The 17,406-nt window shown below is 47.3% G+C and overlaps 1 protein-coding gene across 2 annotated transcripts in view; it reads right to left on the reverse strand.

The window, feature by feature from the left end:
- Positions 1-5,607: 5,607 nt before the first annotated feature.
- Positions 5,608-17,406, reverse strand: part of C15H10orf90 (chromosome 15 C10orf90 homolog) — a 186,541-nt gene continuing 174,742 nt past the window's right edge. For both annotated transcript variants that reach the window (XM_077105482.1, XM_077105481.1), the window contains 3 exons: positions 8,889-8,952; positions 5,732-5,831; positions 5,608-5,646 (listed from right to left, as the gene is read on the reverse strand). In XM_077105482.1, coding sequence (XP_076961597.1) covers positions 5,608-5,646; positions 5,732-5,831; positions 8,889-8,952 — 203 coding nt within the window. The remainder of the gene's footprint in view (positions 5,647-5,731; positions 5,832-8,888; positions 8,953-17,406) is intronic.

The raw sequence follows: 17,406 nt of genomic DNA on the forward strand, positions 1-17,406 counted from the left end.
GTAGAGGGCGGCACACGCCAAGCCTCCTGGGCTATAAGCCCAGACCCAGAAGTGCATTTACAAAAACCATTTCCCTGGGGTGGTTCTGAATCAAGTGGCATGTGGTAAGCACGCGACCAAAATGTTTTCTAAGCTCTTATTGTTAAAAAAAACATTTGGAGTGCACTCTGGGTTCCTCTCTGTTCAGGCTCTATCTTCTGTTTAGAGGTGGCTGACCTCTGAAGCCACTTTATGCATTGGGGCCCTGGGCAGAGGCGGAGTCCTCCTCCACTGCTAATTGAGAATCGGGCTGAAACACCTACATCTGAAACAAATGCCTTAACACAAACACATTTTACCCATCTAAATCAATTCCACTATCCTATAAATATTGACATTCACACAGCTCAATTTAATCCATGCAAAATACTTAATATCCATTGTAAAGAGCCAGGCTCAGCCTTGACAATGAAATATCACAGGCTACCAAAACAAACAAAAAAATCCTAGAGAAACAGCCTAAGTTATTTTGTCATTTTTTTACTTAATAAACATTTCTGCTAAGAAAGCAAGACCTAGTACTATAATTATGTCAGCAGATAATAATTAAACCTGGTCTCATTAGCCTTCTGGTATATTTTTAAACAAAAACAAAGACTCTCTGTGTATATTCGGAAGCTTTAATGTGAAGCACACACTTGGCTGGGCAGACCTGTCAAGAGGGCTACCACCATGAGTCCGTTTGGTGGCCGTTTGGTGTCCGCGTAGACCGTCAGGCTGGAGGAGCCACAGAGGCTTTAACACAGAAGCGTGGGTTTACGTGCACGAGTTGGCAGGGTGAACAGACACTTCCTTCTCTCTGGTTACTGGGCAGGTAAGCCTGTGGCCTGCTGATTTCCATGAAAGGACAACCCTCACCATGTGTGGTGAGCATGGGTGACAGCTGTGGCCTGTCCCCACGTCCATTTCAGCTGTGCCCCCCTTGCAGGCATGCTGGGAAGATGCTGAGACAGAAGAATGCCCCAAAGCCATCAAAGGGGCACTTTCTCTGTGTTTACTCTTGGTGCCATTTACTAAAAAACCATCTAGAGAAATTCATTTTGTTCCCTTGATGCTGTTTGGACCCTCAGCTTCTCTGACTTCCCTTTCAAGCACTGACAAGAATAACCAGCACTCTTTCCAGATGCCGGACCCCGGACAGGGTCTTTCTTTCCCTCCCGTCTCCTGCTCCCGGATATGCAAAGACCCGAGAGAAGGACCATGGCTGGAAGTCAGCTTTCCAGCAGCTCCGGCAGGTCAGGCGCGTGCAGCACGTGTGTACGTGTGTGTGTGTGTGTGTGTGTGTGTTTGTGTGTGTGTGTGTGTGAGAGAGAGAGAGAGAGAGAGTGAATAAGGAGAGGCAAGGAAAAAGTGGAAGGATTTGAATGTCCGGCCTCCCCCCTCCACGCACACCCCAGACAGCTACGTCAGGCAGTCTCCTGGGGTCTGAGGCTCAGGATCTGTGCCTGAGAACAACTTGAGAGAAGGCCCTGGATTCTCGGGGAGCCCTGCCAAAGCTGTTGCTCCATGTGGCTAAAACATCTGCCTGAGTGAAGGAGCTGCCACTCCCAGGCGAGCCATTGGGCCTGGGAGAAGGGGGGCAGGAACCTCCAGGAGCTTTCCGACAGCCCGGAAACGTCCCCACAGTGTGGGACAGACAAGAGTGGCCTGGAGGGACTTCCCAGACGATTCAGTTCCTGCAGCAGACTGCTTCAGCCAGTGACAGCCAACTCCGAGAGGTGCGGCAGAGCTGGACACTCACGGGCAAGTACTGATGAAAGCAGAGTCGAGGACCGTCCTGTGCACCATCTGCTGCTGCTGCTGCGCTCTCAGCTCAATCTCAGCTCAACAGCGCAATTCCTGCGCTGTCAGTGCGCACACTACCGCCCCCCACGCGAACCCACGGCAGATCACGTTTCTAACTCATTCTTACTCTCTAACCCAGAACACTCACGTACCGATGGTCAGAGCACCCCCCTCCACCCCTCCATGCTGGGCAGCTACATCCTGTCCCCAGTTCCCTGGCTCCTGTTGGCCTCTATCTAATGCGTCTCATACTCAGACTCTTGGTCATCTGATGCGCTCAGGGACCAGCTCCACTGCCGCGATTTTTCACTAAGTGCTGAAACGGGAGAACTGCTTGAGACATGGACTTTCCAAGCCACTCTCCCACGACTGCCTGTTTCACAAATAGCTCCTCCAAAGAGCCTTGTTCCGTCTGGGCAGGCATCTGCTGACTCACCCGGGCGCACACAACTTCCAGGAAGTTTGGCTGGCAGTGGACGCTGGCTGCAAAACCAAAGTGATTGTTTTTCCATTATTCCATTACCGGCTGGCAGAGAGGACACATAACCAAAATAGGAATTTCTGCTTCAACCTGAAGTCATGGTGACCACATGGAGACAGCCTGGTGCTGTCACCACTGGGACATCCCTGTGATTCCAATCTTACCTTGTCTAAGCTCAGCTGAAGGTCTTTAGCCCCAGCTACCTGCTGAATTGTTGAGGACCTCTTTCCATGCCAGAACCAAACATCCTCAGATGCAGATAAATCAATTCCAGAACAGAATTTGTTTATTGAAGTTAAAGTGGTAAATTCCATTCAGAATTTTTAAAATTTTACAAGTCTTTCCTGAAGTCTTTTAATGGTGACCAATTCCTAAGAGAAATATAAGGGATGGCTGTTTTGACTCCTCAGGCCTTTACTTCCATATTATTACATGATTATATTCTTGTTATAACCTAATTACAACAGAGAAGAAATGCTGGCACTAAAATTCACTTGTCAGCATTAAAAGCAATTTCTACAACAATGGGAAAAGTCAGTTCAATAGGAAACCAAACTTTTAACATCTCGCCTGCCCTAAGCTGGCTGTCCAGAGGCAAGACCAGCTCAAACCAGCTGTGTGTCTTCCTGGTGAACACGCCACCTCAGGCACTTGGTTAGGGGCTGTCCCCAGAAGCACATTTTTCAGTGTATTTAATCTCAGGTTGACTTGTCTTACTCTTGACTTTAGGACTCTACAACAGGTTTGCAAAGGAGGACAAGCTCTTTCGGGACTCTCTTTCAAAGTTGGTTCCCTCTAGGTATTTTTCTTTTAAAAATGTTAGTGGACATAAATTTATTTCTTGAAAAGTGTCACACGACAGTCTGTAAGTGGTTGGGTCCTGAGTTTAAACGGTTAGGGAAAGCTTCTCTGAAGGTACTCAATAAAAGCAAGAAAAGGTGAGTCTGCCACATTAGCTAGGAAAGACTGTCCTTAAATGTCATGGACTTAAAATGTTTGTTTTAAAAAGCACTTAAGAGGCAAACTTGAGTGTAGCATCCTGGGAGAGTCTAATAGTTCAAGGAAACAGAACTGACCTTACCGCGAGCTAGCTGTGTGGCTGAAATGATCCCCAGGGTGAGACGAGCACCAGCAGGGTGAGGCACCTTTGCCAAGCACCCGCTAGTACACGGGCTGCAGCTGCAGCCAGGCAGTGAGCTCTGTGGCCTCCAAGGCTCCTCACCCCGAGGGGTTCCGGGATGAACAGCCAGCGGCCTCTTGCTCCTCCTCCCAACTTTGCCCATGACGGACAAATATTCCCAGGTGTGCTCTGGGGCCAGGGTCCTGCCACACGCTCCACTCAGGTTTATTCACTCTGTTTCCATAGCAACCCTGGGAAGGAGGCACTATAATTCTCTGCATCTGGCAGTTGAGGAAACTGAAGCAAGGTTAAATGTCTTACTGTGCCAGCTCTTGATTGTATTCTGTCACCTCCAAATTCACCCTTTTTGCTTGCTCTTTTAAAATGGATCCAGGCCCTTTGAATGATCTCCCTTTGCCTGATAGCACAGTGGTAAGCCTTTTGGTAGGAAGTGCTAGAGAGATACTGCAGGACCGGAAGGCACTGCTTTCTGGGTCCTGCTTAGCTCCGCCAGGCCCCTGCAGTGCACTCACTGGCCTTCCTGAGCTGGTGGTAGAGCAGATGGCCACAGAGAAGACTGCTCCTTGTGCAGGTTTCTGGCAAGTTCCAGAAGGTGGATTTTCAGCAAGTTCCATCTCTACAGCAGCACAGAAACTTCTGTTATCTGCTGAACCACACCATTCCCTGTCACCGGGGGCAGGAGGGGACTCTAGAAGAGGTAGCACTACTCCTTTCACCTGATGTTCCTGTGCTCTTTGGAGGTGTCTTAACTTCTCATGGTGCCCGTCCTCTGTGTGGTCAATAAGTGCATTAAACTTTCTCAAACTGCCCTGTGGGTTCCTTCTTGGATCTTGGCTGATGCCCTTGCCGAAGGCTGCAGACCAGGTGCCGGGCTCCCGAGCCTTGCTCCTGCTATCATTGTCAGCCTCTCATGGATGGGAGGGAGGTCAAGCAGAGTGAGCATGGGCAGAGCAGAGCAGGAGGGTGTCGGGAGAGAACCCTGCGGTGCAGTTCTGAAGGCAGTAGGCTAGCGGACAGGGAATGGACAGGCATCCTATGTGCCATAGAGGGTAGGGCAGGGAGGCTGACACCATGGGAAAGGGACAGAGGGGTCCTGCTGCATCCTCAAAACTTCTCTCTCATTCCTGGGGATACTTCTGGTGAGTCTGGGGGGCTTAGGATCCTAAATCTTGCTCCCAGCAGTTTTCTCTTCTCTCTTGTACGAGGTCTCTGGGAGGCGATTTTCTCCCATGGGGCATCTGGAAGCCAAGGACTTCCATGGTAGCCAGAGGGGGCAGAGGAGGAGGGTGTCACCCTGGGGTGCCCACAAAGACATTTCACACATTGTTAACCTGTCGCCATTGTTCAATCCAGATCCGCAAAATTATTTTTGAATAATTGCATTTATTTCCTTTTTGCTGTAAAAACTAGCTTTTCTTAACTTCCTGAATACATTTATAAATACTGGACATTGTAAGTGTTTGGAAAAACAAATAGCAGAGTTGGAGCTGTTAGGCCACTTTACAAAACAGCTTTTGAGGAAGGGGTGCATGTGCAGAAAACACCGATGTTCCTACAGAGTTATCAGCTGATTCTGCCCTCAGCTTCCGGTGAAACAGACTCTAGCTAGGCCAGGTCAGGCGCTGTGGGGGGCTGGGGAGAGAGGGCAGCTGAGGGAGGCAGTCTGCTCTCTCTGCAGTCTCTGGCATTAGGGGTGCATGTTTTAAAACATGCTGTGAGGACCCCCATTTTGGATTTTGCAAGAATTGGCAGATGTTGGGATTTGTATATAAAAAGTGATGGATTTTGGTCCCAGAAATTTTATTAAAAAAAAAAAAAATCCCCCAGAGACCAAAACACACTTGAGTGTATAAGGCCCATCTGCTTGGCGGAAATGGCCGGAAGAAGCCCTAGACACACACACAAAAAAAAAAAAAAAAAAGAAGGGGACAAAGACTAGCGGGTTCCATGGAGTCAATATCCCTGCAAGACTGCTGACCTAGTTCCTCAGGTGTGCTGTTTGTTTGGGTCATTCAGAAAGTGATTCTTTCCTTTATGGAAAAAAAAAAAATCAAAAGTATAATACGTGTTTTCATGTTGTGAAGGTAATGCTAAGTTTAATGGCTTATCCAGTGTTTGAAGTCTTCCCAGGTCCAGGTTGTGGTCAGCAGGGCAGCCCAGGTCAGACTGCGTTCCTTTGAAGGAGCTGGTCCAGTAATTGCTGCAGAGATGGGGAAACAGAGATGTCAAGTGCATGTTCATGGCCCTAGGCCACACGCCTCATACCTGCTGGCACGAGCGGTTACCTTTTTGAAGACTTCAGCTCGGAGTCTGTTGCTCTGTAAGATAACCCTTTTCTTTTGCTCTTCTTTCTTCTTTTTAACTTCTGGCAAGTTATTATAGATTCTGAAACAGACACAGAGAACATTCTGGATGGTAGCAGAGCTTGTGTCTGGGCACAGAGCATCCTGCCTTGTCAAAGCCTCTGACACTTCAAAGAAAGACTAGGCACATGGCCTTCCTTCACATGGGGAGATGCCAACAGAAGGCTTCCCCACTGTCCCCAGAACAGCTCCACACTGGGGACAGCACCTCGTCTCTGTACTTGTAGGGCCTGTGCAACAGCCAAGCTGGAGGGGCCAGGTATTTCCTTGGAAGTCACTTCCCTTGTCCCTCCACCCTCAGGGGTAATTAAGTAACTTGTAAATCGGGGGATTCTAAACCTTCTGCTTTGCATTCTGAGTGTTATTCAAACTTGTCCCCCAAAACCTTTTTTTTTTTGCCACCCGATGATTGCCTTCTAGAGACTTGGAAGGCAGAACAGATAGAAGTGGCAGGAATCACAATGCTGGAACAAACATGCCAAAAGGTGTGTGTGCCTCTTCTTATGAGACTGCACATCTAATTAAGCTGTTTCCAAATACATCCTGGGCACAGTTATTGTGGCCTTCTCTTATGTTAAAGTGGGAGTTCCCAAGTTACAGGCAGGGCCCGCGGGACTCTTCTTCTTTCCTCTTTCCTAACAGAAACTCTTTACGTGCCCATGTCAACCAGTATTGCTTCTAGAACCCACCGACTAGCAGGGCCACTGCAGTCAGAGCTGCTGGTTGCCATACACATGGCACTTGGCTAAAATATCTCTTTTTCCTCTCATTCTCTTTTTCTCTCAAGGTCCAAAGCAAACTGCTCAATTATCAAAACTATAGGACAAAGTACAAAGATAATGATGATAACAGTGTCAGCAGGTGACATCTTAGTTACCGGGCACCAGGCTGACCCCTTGACATGAATAAACTCAACCCACACGACCACTGGAGGAGGCAGGTGGTGTCCCATTGTTGGAAAAATGAGGAACCCAGGCCCTCATTTACCTCATTTGGTGAAGCCCTGCTGCGGACTCACAGGGCTGGCACTCAGACCTCAGTCTCTGATCCGTACCCTCTACACAGCGCTCACCCAACTAGACAGAATAAAGCTGTGGTGAGTGGGGAAATGTTGGGAACACACATCCTTCGTGTATTCCTGAATACTCCAAACATGATTCCAGAAAGGAGCCCATCGGGGATCAGAAGGAAGCGCTATCATGTCCCAAATCTCCCCAGTGGAAAGTCCTTCAGATCCACGGACGTCGCTTCCTGACTCTGGCCATCCAAATCAGCTGAGGAGTTTAAAATTCACAGACCCCTCCTTGGTTGTTTCTGATTTAGTAGTTTTTCTTAAAAGAGATCCCCAAATACATCATGGTATACCCATCCCATGGGCCATACTCTGCCTAGAGTCAAAGCCACAAGGAAGACATTCTGAGTCTTCTGACATATTACACTGTGAGAAAAGCAAGCTGTGGAGACAACATGGTATGACACCATTGTGGTCAAACACCACGTAACTGTACGTGAACAAACAAGTCTACTTCAAGGTAGAGAGAAGGGAGACACAGCTGAGGTCTTTGCAGCAGATGGGCTGGGGCTGGGGAGGAGGCTGCGAGGGGAGCAGGAGTTGTGAGGGGACTTGAGCTTTATCTCCATTGTCTCACTTTTTTCCAACTGAAAATACAATTTAACAGTAAAATTAATAACAGAGAATGCAAAAACAAGGAAAGCTCCAGGTGAGCCAGGGCCAGCACCCAGCCAGGGCACGTCTCACAGAGCAGAGAGAAACAAGCTTGCTGAATCCTTTAGAGACCAGCAGGGAGAGCAGCGACCCGGGGGTGCAGCGTCACCAGCTCTCCTGTCTGCTTTGAGCCTCAGTTTCCTCCTAAGGATGGAGCAAGACTCTGCTTCCGACGCTGCTTTAAGATCTATTATTTTAGTTGCTTGATTTGCAAAACTCCATAGTAGTGGGTCGGGGTTGAGGATTGTGTGTGTGTGTGTGTGTGTGTGTGTGTGTGTGTATGTGCGCGTGCCTGCCCACGCACACGGGGAGGAATCTGGCTATACTTTTCCCCTGCTAAATCAAAAACTAGATGCTTTTGGCAGAAGGAACACACAACTTTGTGCTTCTGAAACAGCAAGACTTCAAACCCAGCAGCCTTTTATAAACCCTGGATAGAATGCTGTGAATCAGGCCTCTGATAGAAAGGTTCACCTTCTTGTTGCTTTCATTTCCTTATTGACAAATGTGTTCCCTGGGGACAATCAAAGTGGTCTAATTATCATGGGAAACAACAAAATCACAGTAAAAGCAGAGATTTGGGGCCGGAATGTATGTGGGGTTATTCTTTCTATCTCAGTGGTGTCTCTAAGTGCACTATCAGTTTGATTTAATTATTATAATCCCTCCTCGTGCCAGATGCTTTATTGAGCCCTGACGACTGTACTTGCATGAACATGGTCTGCACTGCTGAGCTTTAGCATTTTGGTTAAGCGGCCAGGTCTCTAGAAGAATGGCAGCTTTTGTGTGCACCAGGTTGGTGAGAATTAGTGGGAGTCTTGGCAAACAACCAGCCCAGCAGAACAGGGAGAATTCGCTGACCGGGGGCCGCCAAGCCTGCCAGGGCCAGAGCGCCAGGAAAGCCGGCTGGTGGCCCCTCCAAGGCCCCACTGGCTCCCACGCTCCAGCGGCTTCCAGCTTGGATCCTGTCTTTCAGGCTCTGGTGCTGTCAGGCCCTGGGAGAAACAGCGTCTCGCCTCCATGAAATCGCCTTTAGAGGTGCAGCAACACAGCTCCAGCCCACAGCTATGATGCCCGACAGTTCCAGCTCGGAGCCAGGGGATCTCTCAGAGACTAGTACTGGATTGGTCCAGAATCAAAGACCCACCCCTTTCTATGTTTCTCCAAGAGCAGATGAGCATTCAGAGGCACACTCCTGCCGCTGTGCTCAGTTAAACCAGTGTTTTCAGATTTGCAGCCAAGAGGACCTCAGACCTTAAACATGGACCTAGAAAGTGGCCTTACTGGTCAGCGCTATCAAGTCACCCCAACTCCCTCCCCAACTTCCTCCCATGTCACATAATAACCAGGTACCTTTTAGATCTCATATGCATCTCCTTCTCTGAAATGCACCTTTCTTTGGGTTTGAACAAGTTATCTGGAAAAAAAAAAAAGGCGGGGGGAAAGATGATTAATTACAGAAGGTACAGAGTTATCACACAGCTCTGGAGTGGTGGAGTCGGCACATTCCCTGGAACTGTCCTCTTCTAAGCCACAGCCTGTGACAAACTCTGCAGGGCTCACACCTATAAATGGCTGCGCTGACCACTGAGCGGCCAGCGAAGGCCCGAGGTGCAGTGTTAACCGCTCCTCTGGGTGCTTCCTGCAGCCACGGTCGTGGTTTTCTGGGGGATGTGCCTGGGTCCATGGCCATTCCACTCATTCCACTAGATTTTCGAGGCCCCTAAGGACAAGGAAATCACCCAGCTGCCCTAGACGTTTTGAGAGCAGGAGACCTCATCACACCTGCAGTCTTCCATCCGGGCTGCTCAGCCTCTGCCAGATGAAGACCACCGTCCCACTTTTCTAATGTCAGAAAAGTCATGGACAACACCGTAGCCCTATATCTCAGTGGCCTTTGATTAAGTGCAGAGTGGCAAAAAAACCACTGTGGTACTGCAATGTTCTTCAGTGTAAGAACACATCATGATCATCATGAGGTTTACATATGGCACACTGAAAAATGCTTTTTTTTTTTTTAACGGCATGTACTCTTTTGCAATAACGGAAAACAAGTCTGAAATGCCCAAGAGAGACTCAGCCCTATAGGCACACGTGCCTGGGGTGCTTGTGGTCTGGGGTAACCTGGGAAGCTGCCATGCTTCCTGGAGCACCCAGATGGACAAGCTCACTGCATCATTTGGCAGAAGCAGACAGGGGCCCAGTATCCTTGCTAAGCTGCAGAGTAGGCGTGGGATCCCTGGGATCCCGGTGAACCCCAAGGAGCCCTGGGCTGTATTTCCGTTCATTTCTCCCCATGCCCAGGACTTTCTCCCTTGCTCATCTGACCAGTGGAGCCACCAAAGACAGCTCCAGGACATACAGAATTTTCCCAGACTATGAAAGAAGGTGGGATCGAGACAGGGCCACTAGGGAACGCCTTCCCCTCTGAGCACAACAAGTATGTACAGTATGGAAAAAAGCACAGTGGCTGAGCTCACACCCTGCCCAGTGGTTTGAACATACGTTATGACCCCACTGCTCAAAGGAGAAATGGAGAAAAAAGAAAGAAATAGGAATATTCACAACTAGAGGAAACGTCACCCGTGTTTAAAAAGGCGGTGGACTCTCAGAGAAGGAGGAAGGTGACATTGCCACAGACTCCCACCCTAGCCTCCACTCTGGACAGGACCAGGCAGGGACAGGTGCTCGGGAAAATCCCAGAAAGGAGTGTCATCTAAGTCAGCTGGGGTCTTGGGTAAGCAAATACTTGAGAATCTAGGACTCCCGCTGAGGGACAAGAAACCTCGCAGGAAGACAGGCAGGTGGGATTGGGGTTCCCCAAGAACTACTCAAGATTAGGGTGAATTCAATGTAGACAGACAAGTGTCCTGAAGGGATTAAAAAAACATACAAATTTCATTTGATTTCACAACTCAGTGATAGGTGGCCTATTCTGGAAATTGAAATTTTCTTTTTTCTTTTCAGTTTGTTCTTTACAGTACCCATACCACAATTACGCTTTGGTTTTATTTCTAAGAAACAACAACAACAACAAAACCATGAGCCCCCTGCCCCCTGCAGAGTTTGACTCCTCTGTTAAGGAGCATTCCTTAGGAGTAAGGGAGATGAACAGCTGCCTGTGGTGTTAAAGCAGATCTGCTTGTTACCGCTTGTGGATGATCACAGGCGCTCTTCAGAACAGGAACTGAGCGGCGCACACTCAGAAGTGGCTGAGGGAGCCCGGGCCAGCAATCGCAGCCCTGTGGTGGGTGAAAGATGGCAGTGCTTGGCACAGAGTGCAGCCACGGGACTCATCTACCTTGGACAGGTAGAGAGAGAGCCGTAGGGCCGGGAGACATGAATGGAGATGACTCCAGGCTTTGGGGTGAGCAACACATTCATTTGACAATTGCTGAGTTTTAATCTCCTTGGTGCTAGGCAGTAGGGACACAAAGATGAATAAAACCCAGAGCTCAGAGCCTAGGTTGAAAGTCAGATTAACAGGGCCTTTCAGAGCCAGGGCCAAAGACACAGGGAGGGGAGCAGCCTCAGGGAGGAGTGGCCAGGTCCACCAGGCAGGAGGGGGACCTGGGGAGACTCCAGAGCACAAGACAACTAGAACCAAAAAGAGGGGCCCCCCCAGCAGCCTGAGGGGTTGGGTGTGGGAGGAAGGGGGCCAGGACCACTCCACCTGCCCGAGCCCCAGGGGTCTCATTTCATGGTATGGAAACCCACCCTGTGTGGTGTGCTCTGTTCAACCTTTCAGTGAAATCTCATCAATTCTTTCTTTTCTTTTTTTTTGAGAGATAGAGAGAGTTTTTTAATATTTATTTTTAGTTTTCGGTGGACACAACATCTTTATTTTATTTGTATGTGGTGCTGAGGATCAAACCCAGTGCCCCGCACAAGCCAGGCAAGCGCGCTACCGCTCGAGCCACATCCCCAGCCCCAATTCCCTTTTAATCTAAATTCTGCCTTAATGAAATGAAAGTAGCTGGAGAGAATAATTTTCAGCCTGCTTATGGGTCTTTTAGAGATCATCCTTAAAGCTTCTCACGTGAGACTACAGTCACACTTACCTCCTACTGTTATTCACATGGAGGGTGATTTTTATTTTTTTTTCCCTGAGAGAAGCCCTAAGTCACCTATTTATACATTTTTGGGAACTTTTTCTCCTGGGAAAAAAAAAAAAAATCCTTGCACCTGGCTCCTCCCTGGACACAAACCACAGGGCCTGCTGTCAGCCGACTCTGGTGAGGCCAGGCTTCCTTAAGCCTCTGCCTGCTTCCAAGTCAGCAGACAGCCAGGTACCGAGGGGACTCAGAGCCTCCGCGAGAGACTGCTGCTGAACAATCAAAGGCCCGACAGCCGTCATTCTCCAGAAACACGTGGTATGTCTTACATGTGGCATGTGGGTCTGCGAAGCGCGTGCACAGACAGGGACAGGTGGCCCTCACATTCAAACAGCTGTCGGAGGCACCAGGAAGCAGCAAGCATCCTCTGACAGCAGCTCTTCCTCCCTTGGAAACCTGTGTCCACGGCTCCACAGCAAAGCTTCGCTCTCTCCTGGGGCAGTGACCTTGATGATAATGGAGTCCACAGGAGGCTTTAGGGGGACACCCTCCCAGGGGCTTTGTTTTCTTTAGTCACTCTGAGCTCTCAGAGACACTTCTTCCCCTACCTTAGACACTCCAAAACCAAGACACCCGACTCAGCAGCTCCTGCAATGGCTTGGAGAAATGGGGGTGTTTTAGGGGGACCTGGGGATGTGTTTCTAAGACGGCTAGGCTGCTCATTGCACTGATTTCCAAGCAATAAGCAGCTGACTGTGCGGCTGCTAGGGTGACATTCGAATGTCAAGATTCAAATTCTGTTCTGTGCACTTGGTTTCAGTTCAGCTCTCTGCGTTGGAACCTCCAACAAGTCCGATGCAAGCAACAGCAGAGTGGTCTACCTTGGACTGAGGAGCTCTGAGGAACCTAAACAGGCACCCCACCACACACAGGCACCTCAAAGATGCACAGGTTGCTGCCTCTGATGGGCTCTTGTGCTGGATAAACACTCTCCTTTCTCTAAAATCACGTCCAGCTTCAGCAGAATCCTGTCCCTGCTTGATGGTCGCATGAAGTGAGCAGCTTGCTTCACAGGTCAAGAAGGCCAGTGCTGACCTTTACATGAAAACAATGGCGCGTGCCAGTTGCCATCCAGTCACAGGAGAGAGATGGGGGTGGGGGTCGTGGTGTGGAAATGCATGGAGGCTCTGACCCTTCTGGTGAAGGAATACAGACTTCAGAAATGAAAACTAACCCAGAGGGTCTCCAGAAATGGCCATTTCTTTTGCATACTCAGTTTAAGAAGCAAGGTGTGTGTGTACAGTGGTGATGGTGGGGGGGGGGGTGTCTGGGTAGGAAAGGGTGACCCATTCTCCTTGCAGAGAGCTCACCTCCTGCACACAGAGACCGTCCTTGGGCTTAGAGCCGAATCACTGCCTCAGGGCTCCCATGAAAAGATGGGGTACTAGGGAGCTACAGGATGGACTTGAGAAAGGGTCTTGTCCCTGAGAAGGGGCGGTGATAAGAGAGGCCACCATGAACACAGCAGCCCAGCAGCCAATGGCAGATCCTCCTTTGAAAGAACCTGGATGCAACATGGGCCAGACCACAGTAAGAGGGCAACCCAGACCCCACATCAAACACGCCTGTGAAAATGGTCGTTGGAGACACATGGCTGTGTCCCCTGACCTCTCCTGCCCTGTCTCTTGGACCAATGAGCACTGTCAGTGGCCCCCTGTTCTCTGCAGCTCCCCTGGGTCTAGACTTGGTTTATAGCTGCCTGTCCACCGACCGCTCTCCCCAAGTGGAAGGAGCTCCCAGAGGATGGGAGTCTCTTCTCTGTCCCTCCCCTGCCCAGCATCCCTACTCCTTCCACTCACACTCCGTCCTGTAGAGCCCGAGGTGCTTCTCATTTGTGTCTGTTGACCGGCTACTCCTCAATGGACCCAGTGAGGGACAGAAAGGTCCAAGGATCTCCATGGGTACCCTACACACACCCTGGGTACTGCCAGGGAAGGCAGCCTGCACCCAGGTCAGACTGATCACAAGTTCCATTCACGCTGGGGTCAGCAGGATCAGAGACTCTACACTAAACCAGATGCCTATTTAGGACCAAGACTCTCAAAGTAAACCCCACTGACGGGCTTCAATCCGTTATCAAAAAGTCACAAGTCCCCAGGAAGCCCTGCAGTGGTCAGCAAAGCACTACAGAGTATTTTGTACATAGAGAACACTGTTTTCTCAAAGGAAATCCAGCTGTGAAATGGTCAAGTTCATCTAGCCCTTAGGATTTACAGACCGCTCCCCCGCCACCCCCGCCAATTCTTAATGACCTCACTCAATATGGCAGGAACTTCAGTTTCTTACATAAGACAACTGAGAGCTAGCAAGCTAACATTAAGCTGGTATGATGCACATAGGTGATTCTTTGGGCTTGCCTGGTGTTGTGCCCCTGGTACAAGCTACTCGAGCTCTCTGGAGTCCTGGTCCTCCTCTACTTAGCTGGGGCACAGGATCTGCCTTAAAGGTTCAGTTTGTAGAGAGCACTCTATAAACTGGAAAGAAGCTGATGGCATTGACAAACAACCCAGTGTCACCCACAAGGGCACTGAACACAACATTCCCACAGGGATGACACTAGCCAGCACCACTCACCATGGGGACACTAATCAGAGCCACTACCTGAGTGCCCTGTCAATGAGGCAGCAGCATTCAGCATCACCTGCAACCTTGTGACACAGGTAGGTCTGTCCCACCCCAGGCCTTCTGCACCAGGCATTCTGGGTGTAGGCCAGCTGATTCTGATGTTCGCCCACAGCTGAGGACCACTGTGGCTTTGATAGAAGAAAATAAGAGAACCTGGGAGATAGCCCAGGCCTTCCTGGGTCGCACAGCCTTGAGGTTAAATTTGCATTTCAGATTAATAATGAAACTTTTTATGGTATCATCATGTCTCAACTATTGCATGAAACACATTTATGCAAAAATTATTTCTTGTTGGTCTGAAATGCAAATTTAACCTGGCATCCAAATTTTTCACTTGATAAATCTGGCAACCCTGTTTTGAGAGAGCCTCTCCATGCCACTGCCTCAGAGCATCAGGCCCTGGCCTTAGGCCTCCCATGTCACAGTGTGAGCGGTTGCATGGGAAGGCAAAGCTGGGGACAGCAGTTCTCTACCACTGCCATGAAGTTATCAGACTGACAGCTTCTTGCTCCTTCCCTTCATTTTGTCAGCTGAGAGGTAGGGCCAGGCTTTCCCCCACCTGATAGGATTCTCTCCTTTCTGTAGTTATTTCACACGGTGACATTTGTGATGCACTTTCCAAAAGGAACGTGACTGCCACTTCTTTTTCAGAAGACTAGGCACCAGCATAGTGGCACTGTCACAAGTTTCGGGGGTCAACAAGGAGACTGCTCGGGGCAGGACCAGTTGCTGGGTGAGCTTCCAGCCACAGATGGAAATAGGTTCCACACCACACCACACCTCCCAGGGGGCTCCTGGGTCCCTCAAGCCATCACTTTATGGCATTGCCAGAACAAAGCACAACAGGTAAAGAGGAAGACCACTTTCCCACAGTCCCAGATTTCTAGGGGAAAATGACAAATTAAAACTCCAGCTGGATTTTCTTTAGCAAAGCATGGTAGATATGTAAACAAAGAATCCTATAACAATGTCACAAAACAGGCTTTTGAGAATTAGATTAAAGCATCCCAAGGTAAAGGAAGCTTAGGGAAAACAAGGTTAAATGAATTTAAGCAGTTTACTTAGCTGCAGGACTCCTACGGAAGTATAAAACTCACTGGAAAAAGTATATACATAGTCAAAATCAGAATGTTCTTAATACTATCATGGTGGTATGTAAACAGCTTACATCTTCAGTAGAAAGGTTAAAAGACAAACTATTAAAAATAACCAACCAAAACAATTTAAAGGATCCACAATATAAAATATGTACACTGTGACATCAAAAACAAAAAAAGAATATGAGAGGTAAGAGGAGAAAAACTAGAGTTTTTGTATGAAATAAAGTTGAATTGTTATGAGCCGTTTTAGTTGTTTCATGAAAGACTCATGGTAACCCCAATCCAAATCCTCTAGTGGATATAAAAGATAAAGTAATCAATGCATTCCACTGCAAAATAATCATCACATCACAAAGGTAGGTAGCAAGAGAAGAAGAATGAAACAAAGGGGTTACAAAAATAAAAGAGGAAAAGAAAATAATAAAAAAACAGCAGTAGTAAGTCTTTACTTTTTAATAACTAACTTGAAATTAAACAGATTAAATCCTTCAAAAGATATGGGGTAGATTTTAAAAGATCTATAGCTACTTATAAGAGGTTTGCTGCAGCCTTAAGGACACACGTAAGCTGAAAGTAAAGGCAAGGGAAAGATAATCCATGCAATTGGAACCCAAAGAAAGCAGGAGGAGCTATTCCTATATAAGAGAAAAGAGACTTTCAATCAGAAACTGGAATAAGACAAAGTAGGTCATCATATAATGAAAACAGGGTCAATTCATCAATAGGATAGGACAATTATAAATATATATCTATCCAATATCAGAACACCTAAATATATCAGGTAAATAACAGCTCTGAAGGAAGATATAAAGAGCAATTCAGTAGTAGTAGGGGACTTCAATACCTCACTATCAACAATGGATAGATCATCCAGACAGAAATTCAAGATGGAAACATTAGACCTGAACTGCATTTTAGACCAAGTGGACCTAACAGACATATACAGAATGTTCCATCCAAAAGCATCAAATGCAGTTTCTTCTCAAGGACACACAGAACATTCTCCAGAATAGATTATATGTTGGTCCACAAAACAAGTCTAGCAAATTTAAGAAGGTTAAAATTTATCAAAGATCTTTTTTAGCCACAATGGTATTAAACTAAAAATTACTAACAGGAGGCATTTGGGGAAATTTCACAAGTATGTAGCTACTAAACAACATAGTCTGGAACAACCAATGGCTCAAAGAATAAATCAAAAGGAAAATTTAAAAATCCCCAAGATCAGCTGGGTGTGGTGGTGCACATCTGTAATATTAGTAGCTTGAGAGGCTGAGGCAGGAGAATTGCAAGTTCAAAGTCAACCTCAGCAACTTAACAAGGCCCTCAACAACTTAGAAAGACCATGTCTCAAAATAAAAATAAAAAAAGTACTGGAGATATGGCTCAGTGATAAAGCACATTTTGGTTCATTCCCCAGTACCAAAAGAAAAAAAAATCCCAACATAATAAAAAAATGGAAACAGCATACTAAAACTTATAGGATGCATCAAAGCAGTTCTGAGAGAGAAGTTTATAGCAATAAAATAAATTTATAGCACTAAACTAAAAAAAGAAGAAAGATCTCAATCAATATAATACTATGACTCAAGCAAGCAGAAAAATAAGAACAAGCTAAAGTCAAAGTTAATATAAAAAAGAAAATAACAAAGAATAGAGAAGAAATTAATGAAATAAAAACTACAAAGACAATAAAAAGATCAAATAAACTAGGAGTTCATTCTTGAAAAGAAAGAAAATTGACAAACATTTAGACTTAAGAACTAATACACTCCTTTTCAAACTCACCCCAAAAAAGTTGAAGAGAAGGAAGTACTTCCAACCCATTTTTATGAGGTCAGTATTACACTGATATCAAATCTAGACAAGGTTACTACAAGCAAAGAAAATTACAGGACAATGTCCATGAGGAACGTAAATGTAAAACTCCTCAACAAAATACTGGCAAACTGAGCTCAACAGCACATTAAAAGAATTATTCACCACTATCAAGTGGGATTTGTCTCTGAGAAATGAGAATGGTTCAACATA

The sequence above is a fragment of the Callospermophilus lateralis genome, chromosome 15, assembly GCF_048772815.1.
Source record: "Callospermophilus lateralis isolate mCalLat2 chromosome 15, mCalLat2.hap1, whole genome shotgun sequence".
Taxonomy (NCBI): Eukaryota; Metazoa; Chordata; class Mammalia; order Rodentia; family Sciuridae; genus Callospermophilus; species Callospermophilus lateralis.